The sequence below is a fragment of the Zeugodacus cucurbitae genome, chromosome Y (assembly GCF_028554725.1).
Source record: "Zeugodacus cucurbitae isolate PBARC_wt_2022May chromosome Y, idZeuCucr1.2, whole genome shotgun sequence".
Classification (NCBI taxonomy): Eukaryota; Metazoa; Arthropoda; class Insecta; order Diptera; family Tephritidae; genus Zeugodacus; species Zeugodacus cucurbitae.
Window position 1 is genome coordinate 3,958,400 of NC_071673.1, and position 20,547 is coordinate 3,978,946.

Below are 20,547 nucleotides of genomic sequence, written 5' to 3' on the forward strand. Positions count from 1 at the left end.
CGATGAAAAGACACTAGGAGTTTTCGAGAGAAAGGTTTTACGGAAGATTTATGGTCCCTTAAACATTGGCAACGGCGAATACCGCAGAAGACGGAATGATGAGCTGTATGTGTTGTTCGACAACATAGACAAAGTCCAGCGAATAAAAAGACAGCGGCTACGCTGGCTAGGTCATGTTGTTCGGATGGACGAAAGTACCCCTGCTCTGAAAGTTTTTGATGCCCGCTGGTGGAAGCCGAGAAAGAGGGAGACCTCCACTCCGATGGAAGGACCAGATGGAGAAGAATCTGCCTTGACTAGGTATTACCAATTGGCGCCAAACTGCCAAAAGGAGAGATGCGTGGCGACCTGTTGTGGACTCGGCTATAACCGCGTAAGCATTGTCTACGCCAGTCAAGAAGAAGAAGATTAGCGATTTTTCTTTGGCTAATTGGTTTATTATTTCTGTTTGGTGTTGCTATGACAGCTGCATTTGATATTACATCATAATATTCTCAAATCAAATAAATGTGGTATTTTGTTGCGATCACTGGTATTGTGTTCGTAATGAGATATTATGGTTCGTAATGGTTTGGAACAGCTGGCGTCCTTTCGGTTTAATAAGCCGTGAACCCCAGTACATGTGTTTTGCATTATAATCTCCACCTGCTAGAAATCTATGACCTAGCGTTCCAAAAAAGTCTTTAAATTCACTATCTGTAATTTTAAAACAAGGTGGCAGTATATAGCTGTTAGATTTAAATCACAATCCCGATTTTTTAAGGATATTGTTGTAGCTTGTAACTGGGCTGCAGCATGAGATTCTCTAGCAATGTTCCCATGTGCTTGTCCATCCGGGTGATTTGTTACATACAGTCTGAATGCCGGTATTTTGAAATTGTTTTTGTTTGTTAGATGAGTCTCTGATATTAGCATTACATCTATGGTTTTTTCAGACAGAAATCTAATAAGCTCTAATTTATGTTGGTTAATACCGTTAGCATTCCATATACAGATATTTATTACGCTCATTTTTTACTTAATAAATAATTTGCAGCAATTTGGTTTTGTGATTTTATTAAATCTTGTATTATATTTTGCATAGTAGAAATAAATTTCGTCATACATTGCGTAAGATTTATAATCATGGTTTAAATACCACCATTTGGGGAATTTTAGGGTGGTTGTACATTGTTGCCTTTTACAACATTGGCATAGCTCCCTTGTACAGTATTACTTTTAATATTATTCACAACCACGCCTACTTCCTATATACCAGAACTTTGAAGACGATCTGAAACGTTTACTTTACAATTTAGAAAGTAAGCACTAGTGAAGATATCGGTGCAGAACTTTGCACAAATACTTTGTTAATAGTGTGGCAACCCCATTCTAAAAATCGCCAAAATCGGACCATATGTTTTCAAGGCCCCATATATCGAACATGAGGACCTCGGTGCTTCTAACCTAATATTAGGGTTTCCTTTCAATGTACTTTATATAACATATATAACGAATATGTGGGTCAAATTGTGTATTATATAATATTGATAAAGTTAAATAAATTGCGAGAGTATAAAATGTTCGGTTACACCCGAACTTAGCCCTTCCTTACTTGTTTGTTTAGGTTTGTTTAGAGATATATTGTTTGTTGTATTGATAGTGCATTTACAATGTTTGCTTACTTGCTAATGAGATAGTTTGGTGCAGTATACATTTTCGCACATGCATTTTGTTTTGTAGATTTTTGATGCTAGGCGAGACTATTGTTATTGTTTGTTTAGGTTATCAGTTGATTTATGTTTTCGGTACAAAAATGTGATAAGTTGAAAATGTTCCTTAACTCTCCTCCGTGTTAAAATGGGGCGTCCTCGCTACCTTGCTGCTAATTGCTGTTGATGTAGGCGGTTCAGTTCAGCATTCTAACGTTTTGGCAATATTTGCAGAGGTGTACTAAACCATAAATAGTAGCTGTGATGCTAACGGGTGATTTTTTTGAGGTTAGGATTTTCATGCATTAGTATTTGACAGATCACGTGGGATTTCAGACATGGTGTCAAAGAGAAAGATGCTCAGTATGCTTTGACATTTCATCATGAATAGACTTACTAACGAGCAACGCTTGCAAATCATTGAATTTTATTACCAAAATCAGTGTTCGGTTCGAAATGTGTTTCGCGCTTTACGTCCGATTTATGGTCTACATAATCGACCAAGTGAGCAAACAATTAATGCGATTGTGACCAAGTTTCGCACTCAGTTTACTTTATTGGACATTAAACCAACCACACGAATGCGTACAGTGCGTACAGAAGAGAATATTGCGTCTGTTTCTGAGAGTGTGGCTGAAGACCGTGAAATGTCGATTCGTCGCCGTTCGCAGCAATTGGGTTTGTGTTATTCGACCACATGGAAGATTTTACGCAAAGATCTTGGTGTAAAACCGTATAAAATACAGCTCGTGCAAGAACTGAAGCCGAACGATCTGCCACAACGTCGAATTTTCAGTGAATGGGCCCTAGAAAAGTTGGCAGAAAATCCGCTTTTTTATCGACAAATTTTGTTCAGCGATGAGGCTCATTTCTGGTTGAATGGCTACGTAAATAAGCAAAATTGCCGCATTTGGGGTGAAGAGCAACCAGAAGCCGTTCAAGAACTGCCCATGCATCCCGAAAAATGCACTGTTTGGTGTGGTTTGTACGCTGGTGGAATCATTGGACCGTATTTTTTCAAAGATGCTGTTGGACGCAACGTTACGGTGAATGGCGATCGCTATCGTTCGATGCTAACAAACTTTTTGTTGCCAAAAATGGAAGAACTGAACTTGGTTGACATGTGGTTTCAACAAGATGGCGCTACATGCCACACAGCTCGCGATTCTATGGCCATTTTGAGGGAAAACTTCGGAGAACAGTTCATCTCAAGAAATGGACCCGTAAGTTGGCCACCAAGATCATGCGATTTAACGCCTTTAGACTATTTTTTGTGGGGCTACGTCAAGTCTAAAGTCTACAGAAATAAGCCAGCAACTATTCCAGCTTTGGAAGACAACATTTCCGAAGAAATTCGGGCTATTCCGGCCGAAATGCTCGAAAAAGTTGCCCAAAATTGGACTTTCCGAATGGACCACCTAAGACGCAGCCGCGGTCAACATTTAAATGAAATTATCTTCAAAAAGTAAATGTCATGAACCAATCTAACGTTTCAAATAAAGAACCGATGAGATTTTGCAAATTTTATGCGTTTTTTTTTTAAAAAAGTTATCAAGCTCTTAAAAAATCACCCTTTATAATGATAATAAGTGTGAACTGTACTGGATTTTCTTCGCTGTGCTGGTTGTGTATGATTTCTCTGAGTTGTTGTTGATGGTTGTAATAAATAATGACATCTATGTTTGTGGATTCTGAAAGCTCAATTAATTTAGGGCCAGATATAGGCATATTATTCCAAGAATGCTCATAATCTGTCAAGATGTGACCGTTTTCTAAAATTTGAATTGGAGCGTTATTTTTATGAATTTTTTTTGCATTGAAAATAACGCTCTGATTTACAAATAAAACTACTGAAATAATTCTTACATTTTGAAATTCTTTTTTAATTATTACATTTTGCTATCTTAGGATCTAAAATTATTTTACCATTCTTATGTGCTAAAGGGTATACATTATATAGTCTACATTTAGTTTAGAGTATTGGATATTTGTAAATTGTAATTATAGCTTGTTCGTAGTCAATTCTCTATTGTTCTTCTTCTATCATCATGCTTCGTAACATAATTTCACCTCGACTTTGCAATAGAACAAGACTGACTGTGATTAAGGTAATCAATATCGTCATCGAAGCCAAGATTGAGCCAACTATGAAATTTGCTAATTTGTTAAATACTCTTTTCAATATACGATTCAAAAAAATTTAAGTTTAACAAACTATGATGATTTACGCTTAATACAGATCCACAATAATGTATATCAATCAATATACCGGCTATAACGTTTTCTTCTTTATGCGTAAGATTTGTTTTACTATATTGAAAAATTTACTAATTTAATGTATACCTTAGCCACAAAAACGTGTAGTCGGGTCTGCTAGTATATTAATAAGAGGAAGATCCAACGCCTCATGGTTTATTAATTCATGTACATCATTTAAATTAAGAGTAAAAATTGTTATTTTTTGCAATTCACTATAAATTTTTGCTATAATTAAATTCTCATTTATTGCTTTAGGATCGAGTGTTTCAACTATTCTCTCAAACTGCGAATTAATGCTTTTTTATTCATTATTATTTTCTATTAGCATATTAATTGACGTTTTGATTTCTATAAGATCGTCATGATCTGGTGTACCAGTTATAAATTTTAGCGCAGAACCAAGAAAGTTAATTGTTCTTTTAGGCCTGTAAATATTTGGAATGAGTTGATATTTTAAAGTTTCAATTTTATTTACTAATATTTTTGTTACAGGCTGGTTTTCTAAATTATATGAAGATTTCATTATCTCTTCGTAAGGTGCAAGGATGTTGGACAAATTTGAAATGTGATATAAAAACGAACTATTCTGGTAAATGTAAACAAAGTCAGTTTCAACAAGCACATATTTTTTGTTTTTTTTTAAATCAATTATGTATGTTGTCACATAATGCGATATCGTAATAAAGAAAAAAAATATTCTGTACATGCCTGTACTCTTATGTTATCTTTGTGAATAACACGTCCCCTATTTGTCGTTACCGTCCTTCCGTTGTCTTCTTTAACAATTTGTTTCGCGAATTTTTTCACGTTTTTATTTCGCCTGCGCGTCTGCACAAATATGACGTCACCTTGTCTATAATTCAGCTGCTGTCGATTACGATTCTGATAACGTAAGACTCGTTCCTGATTTTCTTGTAGACGTTCGTGGATGTCAGGATATCCCTTTTGATTGAGGAACGGGTTTCTCGTTGGTTACCGAATGGATCGTTTTATTGTATTGCCGAACGGCTTCAAATATCTGTTCTTCAGGTGCTGAATTGTGCTGGTCTGCCAAAACTTTCACGAGTTCAATTATTGTGCTGTGCGTGCGCTCTACTTGTCCGTTTGTAGTAGAATGAAACGCTGGCGTTTTGGTGTGCGCTATTTGTAACCTTTTGTAAATTTGTTGTGCACATAGGCTTGTAAATGATAATTCGTTATCAGTCATTAGAAACTTTGCGTTTGGGTATATTTGTGAAAGTATCTCGTCGACATACTTGTATCTTTTCTTGAAGGTATTTGTCTGAAGTGACAAAATTTTGAGTATCTGTCAGTTGAGCTAATGTATACATATGTTATCGCTCATATAGAATAAATCTAAGTGTATGTATTCTCCTACTTTGTTTGGTGTTGGTGCTGTACCAATCGGTTGTTTGTCGGCGTTCGTATTTGTTTGTGAGACAGATTTCACAGTCTTGTACTTCTTTTATACAAGCATCTCGTATGTTTGGCCAGTCGTATTTTAAAAAAATTTCCTGTGCGTTATTTTTGTAATTTCTGTGTGCACGTCTATGTGTGTTATTATACTCTCGCAACCTGTTGCACAGAGTATAATAGTTTTGTTCACATAACGGTTGTTTGTGTCACCAAGAAATATAAAAGATAGATATGGGGTAATATATACATAAATGATCAGGATAACGAGTGGATTTGAAATCCGGATGTCTGTCCGTACGTCTGTCTGTCTGTCCGTGCAAGCGATAACTTGAGTAAAAATTAAGATATCTTAATGAAACTTGGAACATATGTTCCTTGGCACCCTGAGGAGGTTGCTTTCGAAAATGGGCAAAATCGGTCCACTGCCACGCCCACAAAATGGCGGAAACCGAAAACCTATACAGTGTCATAACTAAGCCATAAATAAAATTATGAAAATGAAATTTGGAACACAGGATCCCATTAGGGAGGGGCACATTTAGATGTAATTTTTTTGGAAAAGTGGGCGTGACCCCACCCCCAAATAGGTTTTTTGTATATAACTCGCAAACCAATAAAGCTATATAAACCAAACTTTCTGCAGTCGTTTATTTTAAACATTTCCTTATACAGTCCAAAAATGAAAGAAATCGGATAATAACCAAGCCCACCTCCCATACAAAGGTTAGGTTGAAAATTACTAAAAGTGCATTAACTCACTAACGAAAAACGTCAGAAACACCAATTTTTACATAAGAAATGGCAAAAGGAAGCCGCATTGAGATTTTTTTACAAAATGGAAAATGGCCGTGGCGTCGCCGACTTATGGGTCAAAAACAATATTTCAAGAACTATTCGACCGATTTCAATGAAATTCGATATATAACACTTTCTTGACACCCTGATGACACGGGTGGAATGTGGGCGAAATCGGTTCACAACTACGTCTACTTCCCATATAACTCAATTTTGAATTCTTTTGATTCGTTCACTTTATCTATGTATATAAAAATGAATGCCATTTTTCGTTGTGACTTTATAACTGAAGAACGGGCTCACCTATCCAAACCTAATTTTTAGACTTTGTTTGGACTATTCAGTAGATGGTTTGTTTTGAAATTTTAAGAATCGGATACCGGGGTCTCGAGAAATAGGCCAAAACGTGGACCCGGGTAACCCCAGGATGTGTTTGTACAATATGGGTAGCAAATGGAAGCTGATTTCTATAGTATAGAGTATTTTTGATGCCGCTCCGTGACTAGGGTCTCGAAATTTCTTCCAAAATGTTTCAAAAATTTTACCACACATTTGTTACATTTTTTTATTTAACTCGTACCTACTTAGAAAGCTGAAAAGTGCTCAATGTATGGTGGAATTATTTTAAAAAACACACCAAAAACCCATTTGTTTGGTCGGATTCATCCCACTTAGCCAGCGGATTATACGTTTTCATATTAACATACATACATCAATAATAGTTTAATCATTTACTAAACGATTTGTTACCTACTTAGCTACGCTCTTTCGCTCTCAAAATTTATGAACTTCCATATTAACTAGCATACTTATTATTCCCACCTACAAACTTACTTGCATTATATTTATATCAACATGTAGGTATGTATGTAGCAGGCAGATCGACAAACAAAGTAGGCTTTAAAAAGACATCGAACTATATTACGGTGCATTTATTTGGCAGAGAGAAATACATGAATATTTTTTTTTGTAGGTATATAGAGCTTTGACTCTTAGCATTAAGAAAATTCAAATTAGGAGAATATATGACATAGGAGTGTAAACATTGCTGGAGCGTTTTCTTTGGCCCCATACGTTCAGTAGTGTCCGGAATTACCGTGGTGCAAAATTATTAGTTATTATATATATTTTTTTAATAATTATTGAAGTTCGTGTGAATTTGTGAAAAAAATAAATATAACGCAAAGCGAATTTCCGAGCAAAAAACGGTAAGTTTTGAACTGTTGAAGTGAATTACACGAATGTATGTGTTTCCTTATTTGAAAAGACATATGGTGTACCACTATTAATGTAGGCATTTTTTTAATTTAATTTATTCTTTTTTAATTGAAAGAAAAATGCCACGACCCACACGAGGAAATATAGGTCGGCGAACGTCTCATGCAAATGCTACGGCATTACAAAGGCGATCACAGACTCCAGATGAACGAGCACAAGCTAATGCATCGCAGCGTGAACGTAATGCACGAAATAGATCTGTTGTACCTGAAATTATGCGTGCTGCTTTTAATTACAACAGTCAGATTAATTACAGTATGTACGGATATATTGGAATAATGGACGCAATATGTCCACATTGTGATGCGGCTAAATTTCCAGGTGAAACGCCCGGCATGTGTTGTGCTAATGGCAAAGTGAGATTGCCACCATTAGAAACTCCACCCGAACCATTGTCTTCATTAATTTTTGGGACTTCTGTAAATTCGGAGCACTTTTTAAGTCATATTCAACAATACAATTCGGCATTTCAAATGACTTCTTTTGGTGCTACTAACATTATTAGAAATAATTTTATGCCGACGTTTAAGGTAAATACTTAAACAGGATTGTCCTAATCACACTATAGTTTTAAAAATTTTAAAAATATTATGCAACATATACCTAAAATTGCATTCATGTTGCAGATTCAGGGCCAAATTTATCATCAAGGTGGTTCGTTATTGCCATACCCCGACGCTGATTATCAATTTTTGCAAATTTATTTTATCGGGTCAGCTAGTAATATATATAATAATATATATATATATACATTAGGTACAAATGAAGATAGCGGAATAAAACATTACACAAATACTGTATTTGAGCTGTGACATCACTTGTGGAAAAATTGTCAAAATCGAACCATGACTTTTCAAGGCCCCTGATATCGAACATGAAGAACTCAGTGTCTAAGGGTAATTTTTCACCGAAAATATAGGTAAATCCCTCAGATATTTTTATACTCTCGCAACAAGAGTTGCTGAAGAGAGTATTATAGTTTTGTTCACATAACGGTTGTTTCTAACACCTAAAGCTAAAAGAGTTAGATATAGAGTCATATATACCAAAGTGATTAGGGTGACGAGTAGATTTGAAATCCGGATGTCTGTCCGTCTGTGCAAGCTGTAACTTGAGTAAAAATTAAGATATCTTGACGAAACTTTTCAGAAATATTCCTTGGCACCATAAGAAGATCAAGTTCGAAAATGGGCAGAATCGGACCATTGCCACGCCCACAAAATGGCGAAAACCAAAAACACATAAAGTGTCATAACTAAGCCATAAATGAATATATAAAAGCAAAATTTGGAATGAAGGATCGCACTAGGAGGATCTAGGATCGCACTAGGGCATATTTGGATGTAATTTTTTTGGGGAAGTGGGCGTGGACCGTACATGTCTCGCAAACCAATAGAGCTATATAAACCAAACTTTCTGCAGTCGTTCTTTTTTAGCCACTTCCTAAATATTTAATAATAAATTTATTTAAATAAAGTTAAATAAATAAATTGCGAGAGTATAAAATGTTCGGTTACACCCGAACTTAGCCCTTCCTTACTTGTTATGTAATTCATTCCCTCTGAATTTTTTTCTTATAACAGTTTCTCTCTGTACCTGAAATGGTAAAAATCGGGTCATAACTTCCCCCAGATCCCATATACCTAATTATAAGTAATATTAAATTACTTAGCGTATAGTCTTCGATACATTGTATCTTGGTGGTGAAAACGAGTGAAATCGGTTTAGGAATTACCTCAGTCCCCATACAATATTTATGATGATTTTCGTTATTCTATTGAACTTTATACCGAATATATGGGTCGAATTGTGTTACCTTTATAAAATTACATCAATAAATTGCGAGAGTATAAAATGTTCGGTTACACCGAACTTAGCCCTTCCTTACTTGTTTATGATTTGTTTTTGTTTTTCGATTTCGGTTATGTCTTCAACCGTTTTATGAGTTAGCACAATAGACACAGTGGGAAATGCACTGATAATATCATTTTCAACGAAAAATAATATTTGTTCATCTATTTGTAAAGCGTTTACAACTTGTGGTTTGATTACATTTTTTAATTTGTCAAATAGCTCAGTTTTTGTATTAAAAAAAAATTGTATGTCTACTGTTATAAAAGATATTTTGGGATGATACTTGGATGGGGTTTGCGTCTGATTGTTTTATAATAATTTGATTTTTAAATCAATTTAATGGTTGCTTTACACGTTTAATTTTTTCTATAGGAGAGCTTTGTGCTGAATGTTGGGAATTATTAGAATTAGATGTGTTATTAATTTGTTGGCTTGTGACATCACATTTCAAAATTTAGGGCAATATCGTTTCCCGCTCTGCTGCGCTCCTGGGCGCTAGACGACTGGCTGCTCTGTATGGTTTTACCGCTGCGTATGCATGCTTGTTGTTGTTTGCAAGACTGACTGTCACACATGCTTCGCGCCGGCACATTGACTTCTATTCGTTCCAAATGTTTACTTGATAATTGTCTTCTGCCGTGTAACAGTCATAAATTTCTAAGTCGTAGTATTCTGAAGTATTTTTAATTAGCATAATTAAGTATCTCTTATTTCTTGACTAGTCATACGTTGTCTCTGTACTTTAATATTTAACAAAATGTTGATTTTATTAAAGATTATTCAATAAATATAAGAATAAATAGAATAACCTGTTTTTTTATTTTATGATAAATCCATAAAATTGGTCACGTCAGGGGGGTGAGTTCAAAATGTGACAACTTGTGAAAAGGAGGGGGGAGGGGTTAAAAAATCCTTAAATTCGTGTGACGTAATTTATGGATGGTCCCTAAACATATTCACATGTGTATGTAGAAGCTGAACCAATACTGGCATTCCTCAGAGAGAAATTTTTATTAGAAATGATCAATGGAAGAAATGATCCTACGACAAAAGGAGGTACGACTATTGATACGGTATTCGCGAGAAATATAGATAAAATAGATGTAAGACATTTCATATCGTATTTTAGTTATCATAATCCAATTGTAAATATTATAGATATCAATCCGTCAGAACCCAGAAATGATAATTGATTTGGACTTTGGTTTATAAAATGTGCATAATAAATTTTTAAAATGTATATAAAGTATAACTTCATCCGCGCGTAGGGACTCCACGCACTCTTGTTTTTTCAAATAGTATTATCCGCACCGCTTAGTTTTAAGAAGAAATGATATGCTCGCGTTTTTTATAAGTTTTAGATTTATTAAAATTTTATATGTTTGGATATACCCGGATGTAGGGTGTATTCCTACAATGTTTCCTAGTTTACAATGCAAAGTAATATTGCATGGCAACACTGCTTTGTCAAATAAATTGTTGGCATTTTACTGCATTTATGAACGCGCAAAGTTTTTTTAAATGCATGTGCAGGAATATTGCTGTATTCTTTTGAAAACAGCCTCGGAATTGGCAGCAGCAGTGTTATCAAAAATATAATAAACAAAAGAAAACGCCGTTGTTTTGCATTATTAGCTAGCGAAAATTAACGGAGAAAAATTCCAAAAACTAAAAATTATCGAATGAAGAAAAGTACATTTCAAGTATTTATTATAAAATACGTAGAGTATTGAGTAAGCTGATAAAACTAATACCCCAAATGTAAAGAAGTTGCAGATTGCGATTAAGCCCTGGTGGAATTCAAGTGAAACTGCACGTATAAAAATAAAAAAATCATAAGTAAAACTACAATCTTTAAAGTAAACCACTTTTACTTACCATAAATCCGCCATTTTCACCACAAATTTATACAATAAACAATTTGGTTACTTTTTGCCGCCAAGAAAAACCACTGAAGCATCACAAATGAAAACAATGCACAAGTTTGGCATATGTTGCGCATAAAAAAGCATTGCCATGCAATAATGAACACGCGGCATTGCCAAGGTTGTGTCTGATGCGATTATGAACACTAGGCATTGCAGTGTTGCATTGCAAACTTCGTTTATGAAGTCAGCCTATAACTTGTGTTTGTTTCATTTATGTATATTTGACATATGTTTTCGATAAATGAATATGTAAATATGTATGTTTGAAATTATTCTCTTTTTTGCTACGGATTTTGTATGCCTTTTGCATACTTATTTTATGCAATCCTGTTTACTGTTTGAAGAAACGGAAGGGGTATTGGTTGAAAGTTTTGCAAGTAAATACTGGAATATAATTTGTTTATAGGTGTGTTCGTATAAGTTAAGTTTTTATTAAAACTTAATTTTTTTTAAATAGCGGACTTGCACCCGCAGTTTATTTTATTATTTAAAATGAGTTCTAAAGACTAACACTCTCTACTAAAAACTAAATACAAAATACTTCTTAAGCCTAAATTAAACCTAAGCTATTTGCTGGTCACGTTAATGTTTGTCCCCAATTGCCAATATGCTGATGCGGAGTCATGCGTGTGCGGAGTCAATAACTGATGCAGCGTCAGCAGTTCATCGATTGCAGGTAAAGTTATTGACCGATGTTTGAGAATTTCATAATCAATTGTGTTAACTCCTCCCCTCTTAAATATGATCGTCCTCGATCATTAATAGAATGGTAGGTCATTAAAATTTACGAATGTTTCAGATTTTTCTTTTTGTGCTGTAACTTCTGGACTTGTACTTGATTCTATTACGTCTTTCTCAACATAGTGGATTTCTATGGACCGCTTTTTGAAGAAAATAATAAATAATTGATTATGAGAAATGTTGCTGTTATTATATTTCCATAGGACAATGTTGCCTTTTTAAAGAAGTTGATACGCTTTATATTATTTATATGTATGTAAATCCTTTAGAGCTTCTAATGAGAGTAACTCTATGTGGTCCATCTCTGATGGAGTTAACTGTAGTGCTGCGGGGATTGTCTCGATCGTTTTTACTTCAAAATTATTAAATGTCTGGTTGTTAATTTTAATTGTGGCATTGTTGAATATTACCACTTGCGTTCCATAGATGCCATATAATGTCGTGTCGGCTTCACCCAAACCCATTGGCTAATGCTTTAGTACATTCTTGTAATCAATCACGTCTAAAAAGAAGAGATATGCCAGCACACTGAAGAGCAACGTTTCACCAAAACAACTCAAGTTTTTTTACATAAGTTTCTTAAATAAGTTCTAATCATATTTGACATTTTTAATTCATATTTCAGTAATTTATGTTTTAATGAATTTATAATTGTATTAGAAATTTTCAATTTCATTTTATTTCTTTGTACATTTTTATTTTTTTTCATTCGTTTTGAAACTTGTATTTGCGCTTTAATTGTGTTTTATAATATTTTGTTCTTCTTTTATTTGATGTATCTACCACATAGTTACCATTACGCTCATATTTATTTAATTGTTTGTATTTAGATTTATTTTTTGCAATTTCTCTGTTAATTACTACATTATCCAACTGATTTGATTCATGGTGTCTTTTTAGATTAATCTGATCAATTTTTTTAATTTTTTCTTCTTCGAATTTTCTAAATAATTTCTGTATCAATTGTTTATCATAATTTTTAATTATAAAATCAATTGGTCTTATTTTTGTTGTTGAGTGTATTGTATTGTTATATGAATTAAATATTTTGAAAAGATTGTCATTTATGTCTTCATCATTATTGCTTCTATCTACTTCTATTATTCTCAAATGTTCGTATAATGTACCATGTAATCGTTCGATGTCAGAGTTACCTGTTTTGTGCCATGGGGTGGTTACATGTGTCTCAATGTTTTCCTCTTCTAAAAATAATCTTACTGCGCTATGTAATATGCAGCGTTCGTTATCAAACACTAGTTTTCGCATTTTGCCTAAAAACTGTATACGTTGTTTCAAAGCTGCCAAGATTGCTACCCAATTTCTGTCGTTAAGTTTGTGAAACGTTGCGTATTTTGAAAATTTATCTATTGTTGTGAGATACATGATGTTTCTGTATGGAAACCAAATGTCTATGTGAACTATGTCGTTAAGGATGTTTAATTGGACTTCTGTCGTGTTTTGCTATTTTGCAAATTGAACAATTATTAATGGCTTTAGTTATTATTTTAAATAATTTAGGATAAAAAAAATTATTTTTTAATTCAAGAAATATTTCCTGTGTACCTCTGTGGTTGTTACGAAGGTGTTCGTTTTCTATTATAGTTAGAATTTCATTTTTGTCCGTGACTTCTATTAGTTTTATTTTTGACCTATACAACGTTAAATCTTTCAAATGAAAATTTTCATTATAAATGTCTTGGAATTTAAGAAATAGTTCGTCATTCTCACAAAAAATGCACATTAACCCCTTTTCAATAAGTACTTTTTGCATTATTTCTTTTAAATTTGAATTTTCTGTTATAACGATATGTGATTGACACTTTTTGTGTACAATTTTTATATAAAACTTTTCGTTTTGCCTATAACTAAGATAGATTTGATTTTTGTAATAATTAACCGATTTTTCTGTAGTAAAAATGTATGTTAAGTTATCTTCTTGTATACTATGAACTGTCCCGTCTGTGGACCAAGTTTCTTCCTGTTCTTCACTAATTTCATTTTGGATATTCTCATTATTAAATACGATTGCGGTTGTGCATTCTTCATTTTTTATGTATCTGCTTAAACTGTCTGCTACTGTGTTGTCTTTACCTTTTATATAGGTTATATCAAACTCGTATTCGTTAAGAAAAATTTTCCACCTTTGCAATTTCATCTTGGGTTCTTTGAGATTATTTAGCCATGTTAAAGGTTTGTGATCGGTTTGAATTACAAATTTCCGACCGTACAGATATGTTCGAAAGTGTTTTACTGACCAAACTATAGCAAGCATTTCTTTTTCTATAGTCGAATAACGAATCTCGTGATCAGCTAAAGTACGTGATGCAAAACAAATTGGATGGCCGCTTTGGCTGAGAACAGACCCTATTGCAAACTGAGATGCGTCAGTTGTAAGAATAAATTTTTTATTAAAATCTGGTGGTTGTAAAACTGGTTCACTTGTAACTAACTTTTTTAATGTTTCGAAAGAATTTAAAAATTCACTGTCTTTATTGTCAACAACGCAATCCTTTTTTAAATACCTAACCATTGGGTAGGCAACTTTTGCATAATCCCGTATAAATTTCCGATAATATCCTGTAATGCCCAGAAATTGTTTAATTTCTTTCGCGTTAGATGGTGGAGACATCGTTGCTATTGCTTTAATTTTTGATGGGTCTGGTCTGATACCGTCAACTGAAACAATATGTCCTAAAAATTTTGTTGTAAATGCTGCAAAATGACACTTTTCGCCTTGAATTTTTAAATTTGCTTCTATCAATTTCTTAAAAATTTTCGTTATGGAGTCAATATGTTCTATAAAGCTAGTAGAAAAAATTAAAATATCGTCCAAGTATACAACGCAAATTTTATTAATGTAGTCTCTTAAACCCAAAGTCTCTGTTTTTAACCCAAAGGGCATACGATTAAATTCGTAGTGTCCACTTGTCGTTGAAAATGCACTTTTGGCTCTGTCATCTGGATGTACTTCGATTTGATGGAAACCTTTAGCAAGGTCAATTGTGCTAAAGTAACTACATCTCCCTAATTTGTCGAATATGTCTTCCATATTTGGGATAGGAAATTTATCATCAATTGTCTGTTCGTTTAGCTTTCTGTAATCTATTACAACTCGCCACTTTTCTTCACCGCTGTAATCAATTTTCTTCGGTACGACCCATAAAGGTGAATTATAAGGACTGTTGCTTGGAACAATTATATTTTGTTTTAACATCTCATTAACTTGTCTGTCTACTTCGTCACGATGCACAACTGGGTATCTATAAAGCTTGGTATAAATTGGCGAATTTGTCTTAGTTCTAATCCTATGATGTATTACACTAGTAAATGGTAAATTATTTCCCTCTTTATAAAATATGTCTCTGTAATTGTTCCGAACCTTTTTTAATGTCGATTCATCCTTTGAATTTAAATGTTTTGCGAATGTGCTATTAAGTGCACTGTCTGATAATTCGTTTTTACAACAAAATACCTGCAATTTTTCATTTTTGAAATATTTATCTACTTCGTACTCTTCTTTTTCAGAAAAATAAATCGGTAGTGTTGCATTGTCTGTAACAAGCTTCCGAGTTCTATAATTAACTATAGCGTTTAAGCTAAGCAGTACATTGTTTCCCAATATACCGTCGAAGTAATCGTGAAACGGTAATTCGATAAAATCGATAAATTGATTTTCTTTCCGAAATTCTTTAAAAAGTGGTACGCTATATCGTACATTTGTTGAGACATTTCCGTTTAAAAGTTTAATATTGAAAGTAGGTGATATTGTTCTCCATTTCGGATTGCAAAGTTTGGGATTTATTATGCTAAATTCAGCACCAGTATCTATAATAAATTTTAGTTTCTTCAATTTCGCATTTATGACTATATAGGGTAGTTTCCCTGATCGCCAAATTGAAAATTTTGGTTGTTTTCGTTCATGCCTATATCCATTGGCTCAAGTCCAGGTTCTCTATGAGAAGAATTATGGTTTTGGTTATTATGAAAATGTTGATTCCGTCTAGTTGTATGATTGTATTGTGTGCTATGATTTGTTTGTTGGTTGTGGTTTTCTGTTCTATATTTCTGGTGATTAACGTTATGATTTTGTCTCGATTGTGTTGAAAAACTTTGTTGAAAATGGTTATGATTTTGTGTCCTATATGTCTGGTTGTTAATATTGTGAGTTTGTCTCGATTGCATTGGTAAATTTTGTTGAAATTGAAATCTCCCATTGTTATTGTTGTACCCTACTGTATTTCTGTAATTTAATGTCTGTTCGAAATTACGTCTATTTTTATTATGATTTTGTCTACTATTGAAATTCGAGACAGTGTAATTTAAATAACCGTTTGACTTTATAATTTCAAAAGCTTCTTTAAGACTTGTCGGGTTTCGACTTACAATTATACTTTTAACAGGTTTTGGTAAACCGTGTTTAAAAGAATTTAATGCAATTCTAGCATTACTTTCACTGTTAACTTCAGGAAGTTTATTTTCATTAAAATACAACGTATTGTTTAAACGACATAAAAGTGTTGCTAATTTATTATAGAAATTCTCAATTGAAGAGTCACATCGGCATGCTCTTATCTTGTCTACTATTTCTTCAGCTGAATTTTTTTCACCATGAAAATCAATTAAAACTTTTTTAATTAATGGCCAAGTTTCTAAATTTCCATTCATTAGGAGTGATCTTCTTGCATTACCCGTAATTTTGTCTTTAATGTTGCCCATTAACAATACTTTATATTCAGGTGGAAATGATTCTAAAATAGGCACCATTAAATCAGTTCGTTCAATAAAATTAAGAAGAGCATCTCTATTACCATCATAATATGGAAGAGAATTCAAATTACTTGAAATAAGCTTGAATTTGCTATTTATGTGTAATTCCTCCATGTTTATAAAATTTTTCTTTTAGTAAATTGTTATGAATAATCAAATATTACAAAATCGGAAAATATAGGTATGTATGTAGCAATTGAATTGTTAATAGAACATAGTATTAATACTAATAAATTATTAATCATTTGAATAGGTAATATCAATCTTAGAAATAAATAAATGTGTTTCTTTAGTTTTTCCTTTCTTTCGTTGCGTCACTTGCTAGCACTAATCGTTTTCGTTGTGTGTATTCCAACTGCTGTCTTGTCTTAGCTTTTTCTTAGCGTCACCTGCTTGCTTTGTCGCTCATATTACCGTTTTGATGTTTTTGCTTCTTTATTTCCAGCGTTGGTTGTTGTTTGTAGATTTGTTCCTCCTTTTTTCCTTTAGCATTGATTGATTGTTTGGTTATTTTACGTTGTTGTTTGTAGATTTTTTTTTTCTCTTGAGAATATTTTTTTTTTCAGTTACAATTTAGCGTTATGTACATTGATGCATGTACAGTGTACAGTTTTACATTTTGTTCTGTTTTTTATTTCTGTTCAGGTCTAACTTTTTTGTTATGTACAGTGGTACAGTTTCACACTTTTTAGTTTATAATTCTAACTCTTTTTCGGTATATGTTCTTTTTCTATCTTCACTTATTATTTTACTTTTGTGTACAGTCACCTCGGAATTATTTAGTTTTCACATTAACGCTAACTTTCATATATGTTTTTTGATTGTCACTTATGTTTTGTACAGTCACATCGATTTTAGTATAGTTTTTTATTTTAAAATAACACTACTTTTTCCGTATATTTATGATTTCCGCTTATTATTTCTTTTTATTTGGTACAGTCACATTATTTTTAATTTGATAATGATTCAAAATGAGTTATATCTTTCTTAAACGTTTTTCAATTTCCACTTTTTAACAACAATTTCTAACAATTTTTTCCGTATATATTGGTTTTTCAATTTTCATTTATAATTTTTTTCAAGTACAGTTCTAGTAAATTCTTATTTTCTTTCCGAATATGTTTCTTTTTTTCACAAAAATTGTTGTTTATTTTTTAATTTGCAATTTCCGAATTTTATCTGAATTTTTTGTATTTTTTGATTTCTGTTGGCATTGGCACTTTTATTTTGTCGAATTATGTTTGTATTTTAAACTATTAATAAATTTACGTTTCGCTTCGAGGAACTTCTGTACGAGGAGAAGCCGCTTTACGTGCCACCATTGCACGAATTAAAGAAAATGAATAATTATCAAAATATACTTTTGATTTCGCAAGCGCTTCAAAATTTACTTATGAATTCGCGAGACGAGACGTTTACCGACTTTTATTTAAAAAAAAAGTTTATCAAAATTGACTTTTGATTTGCTAATTTTTCATTAGCAAGCGCTTCAAAATTTACTTTTGAATTCGCGATGCAGGACGTTTACCGACCGCCTTTTTACCGACTGCGCCAGATATGAAGTAACTCTTTATTCGGTCAATTCCAAATAAGAACTGTGTTACAGTTACGTGAAAAGCTTACATACTAGCTCTTACAAGCGAATGGAGAATGGTAAAACGTAGAAGTATAATAATAAGATATGTAAACGTAAGGAATATAGTAATAAGATGTGGTGAATATCTTGATACGTAACAATATGGATAGTATTTAGTGTATACTGGGGTTTAAGAAGAAGTTCTAATTTCTCCTATTACGGTGGTGGTATAAGTAAGTTTTTTATCTGGTTCGGTAAAAAGATTAGGATATTTTGTAGTTAGATGGTTTATGTATTTTTTTTTTGTGTAGCTGTCATATGATCAGTCCTTACGTCTATTTTATTAACTGTCGGAGATAATTTTTGTTTAATTTTAATTTTAGTGCCATTACCTAATGTCAGAGTATTGTTATAAATATTAACGGTGGCACGCATTTCTTTAAGGCTATCATTTCCAATTATACCGTCGAAAGAATTTAATGTAGGGAGAAGGAAGAATTTCAAAGTAGTGTCTTTATTGCCGAATAAATTTATGGTTGTATAGTGAGTAATTTTCATCTGTCCTACAATAGACTTTGCGAAAAATGGTTCGACATTTAGTATTTGTTTTTCTTCGTGGCAGGGCTGTATATAATTTTTACTTGAGCCTGTATCGATTAACATTTTTAGAATTTTTCCGTTCTTCGTTTTGAAATCTACGTAAGGCATCGAAGAACTGCTCATTCTAAAAAATTGATATCGATATAATCTTGAGTTTCTGGCATTGAATTTTCTTCTACATAAGTTTAGTCTGGCTGTTCAATTTCGTAGTAGTCAGTGTATTTTCATATTCTAGAGGAGTGGGTGTCCACCCATATTGGTAGTGTTGGTCTTGTTGTGTATCCTGTTGAGTAGCTGATTCAATATGGAGATTTCTTTGCTGTTTTAGAGGTATTTGTTGGGAAAAATTAGATGGTCTTTTTACGGTGTCATTAATTTGGGGTCTATTCATGTAATTGACTGCTCTTGAATGTAAGGAGCGGTCGACATCCATTGGCTCTTGTCGTGGAAATTGAGGTTTGGTAGGTGGTTGGCCTAATGGTTTGTAATTTTGCATATTGCGAAAATTATTTGGAGGAGCTTGATGACGTTGATGTACGTCAAATTTTGTAGAGGCATCTGTGGACTCGGAATATATGTTAACTGTGGATAAAATATGTTGTTCTGCTTTCTGGGTGGGAGAGATGGTCGAAAATCGTGATGTTTCCTAATTTGGTTATTATTGATTAGCGCGTAGTGCGAACGATAGTTTTGATTTTCAAGTTTTAAATGAGTCTGGCTCAACCCCCAATTGTAACATTCATCCACACTCACTAAGCATCAACATACCACACTGGCACACAACATTTATCCAAATCCACACCACTGATACATAACATTCACCACACTCACCACAGAACAGAAGAAAACTGTCACATCAACACACCCACACACATAACAACACCGTACACCACACAAAAGGGAATAGAAAGGATCGTCAATTATACCCTCGATTTCTTCTTTTTCGACCTGCGTTCCGATTCACGTATCTTCATTCGTTTTTCACCATCCATCCGCAGCAAGCAGTTGATTAAGTCGACAACCTTTGTATAAAACTAACATTTAAAATATAAAATTAGCTAAACCATATAAAATCGAATAAAGACAAATATTATAAATTGTATTAGCACAATATACGTCTTTCATTGTTTTTCGGACATATGTACATATATGGATATTAACAGAGTGCGTCCAAAACTAGTGAGAGGCTATGCACCCTATTATTCATGGTCCTTCGAGCCTTACTGAAAGGCACTATTGGTGATACTACCAAAAAATCAAATAAAATACATACACATTAAAATCATAAAATGCGGTGACAAAAATTCGGAAATACAAAAAGAAAAGTAAAAATAATTGCAGTGAACGGAATATATATTCTTATAAAATAAATGTGCAGTGACTAACACAATAATAAAATATACAACTGCGCAAAAAATTTAAATAAAACAACAACTTTTGTTGCGAGAGTATAAATATACACAATCATATAAGTATACAAACTTATAACAAAAAGAAAGAAACAGTGCAAAACAAGTATGCAATATAAGTATCACTCGTCCAGAAGAAAAATAAATAAAAAACAAACATAAATACAAAAACAAACGGGCGGTAAACTAAGCACTAAACATTAACATAACATAATCAACATAATGTGAATGTA

General features: G+C 33.1%; 2 protein-coding genes across 8 annotated transcripts in view; one reads left to right on the forward strand and one right to left on the reverse strand.

Annotated features, from left to right (window-relative positions):
* Window positions 1-20,547, forward strand: part of LOC128923552 (protein rtoA-like) — a 2,411,103-nt gene that overhangs the window by 174,982 nt on the left and 2,215,574 nt on the right. The window lies entirely within an intron of this gene.
* Window positions 15,452-17,259, reverse strand: LOC128923555 (GATA zinc finger domain-containing protein 14-like). The gene has a single exon (XM_054235831.1). The coding sequence runs from the start codon at window positions 16,841-16,843 to the stop codon at window positions 15,827-15,829; it is 1,017 nt and encodes a 338-aa protein (XP_054091806.1). The 5' UTR covers window positions 16,844-17,259; the 3' UTR covers window positions 15,452-15,826.

What these genes read in the sequence shown, in the direction of transcription:
- LOC128923555 (XM_054235831.1), bottom strand. Translation starts at nt 16,843, where the DNA reads ATGGAGGAATTACACATAAATAGCAAATTCAAGCTTATTTCAAGTAAT.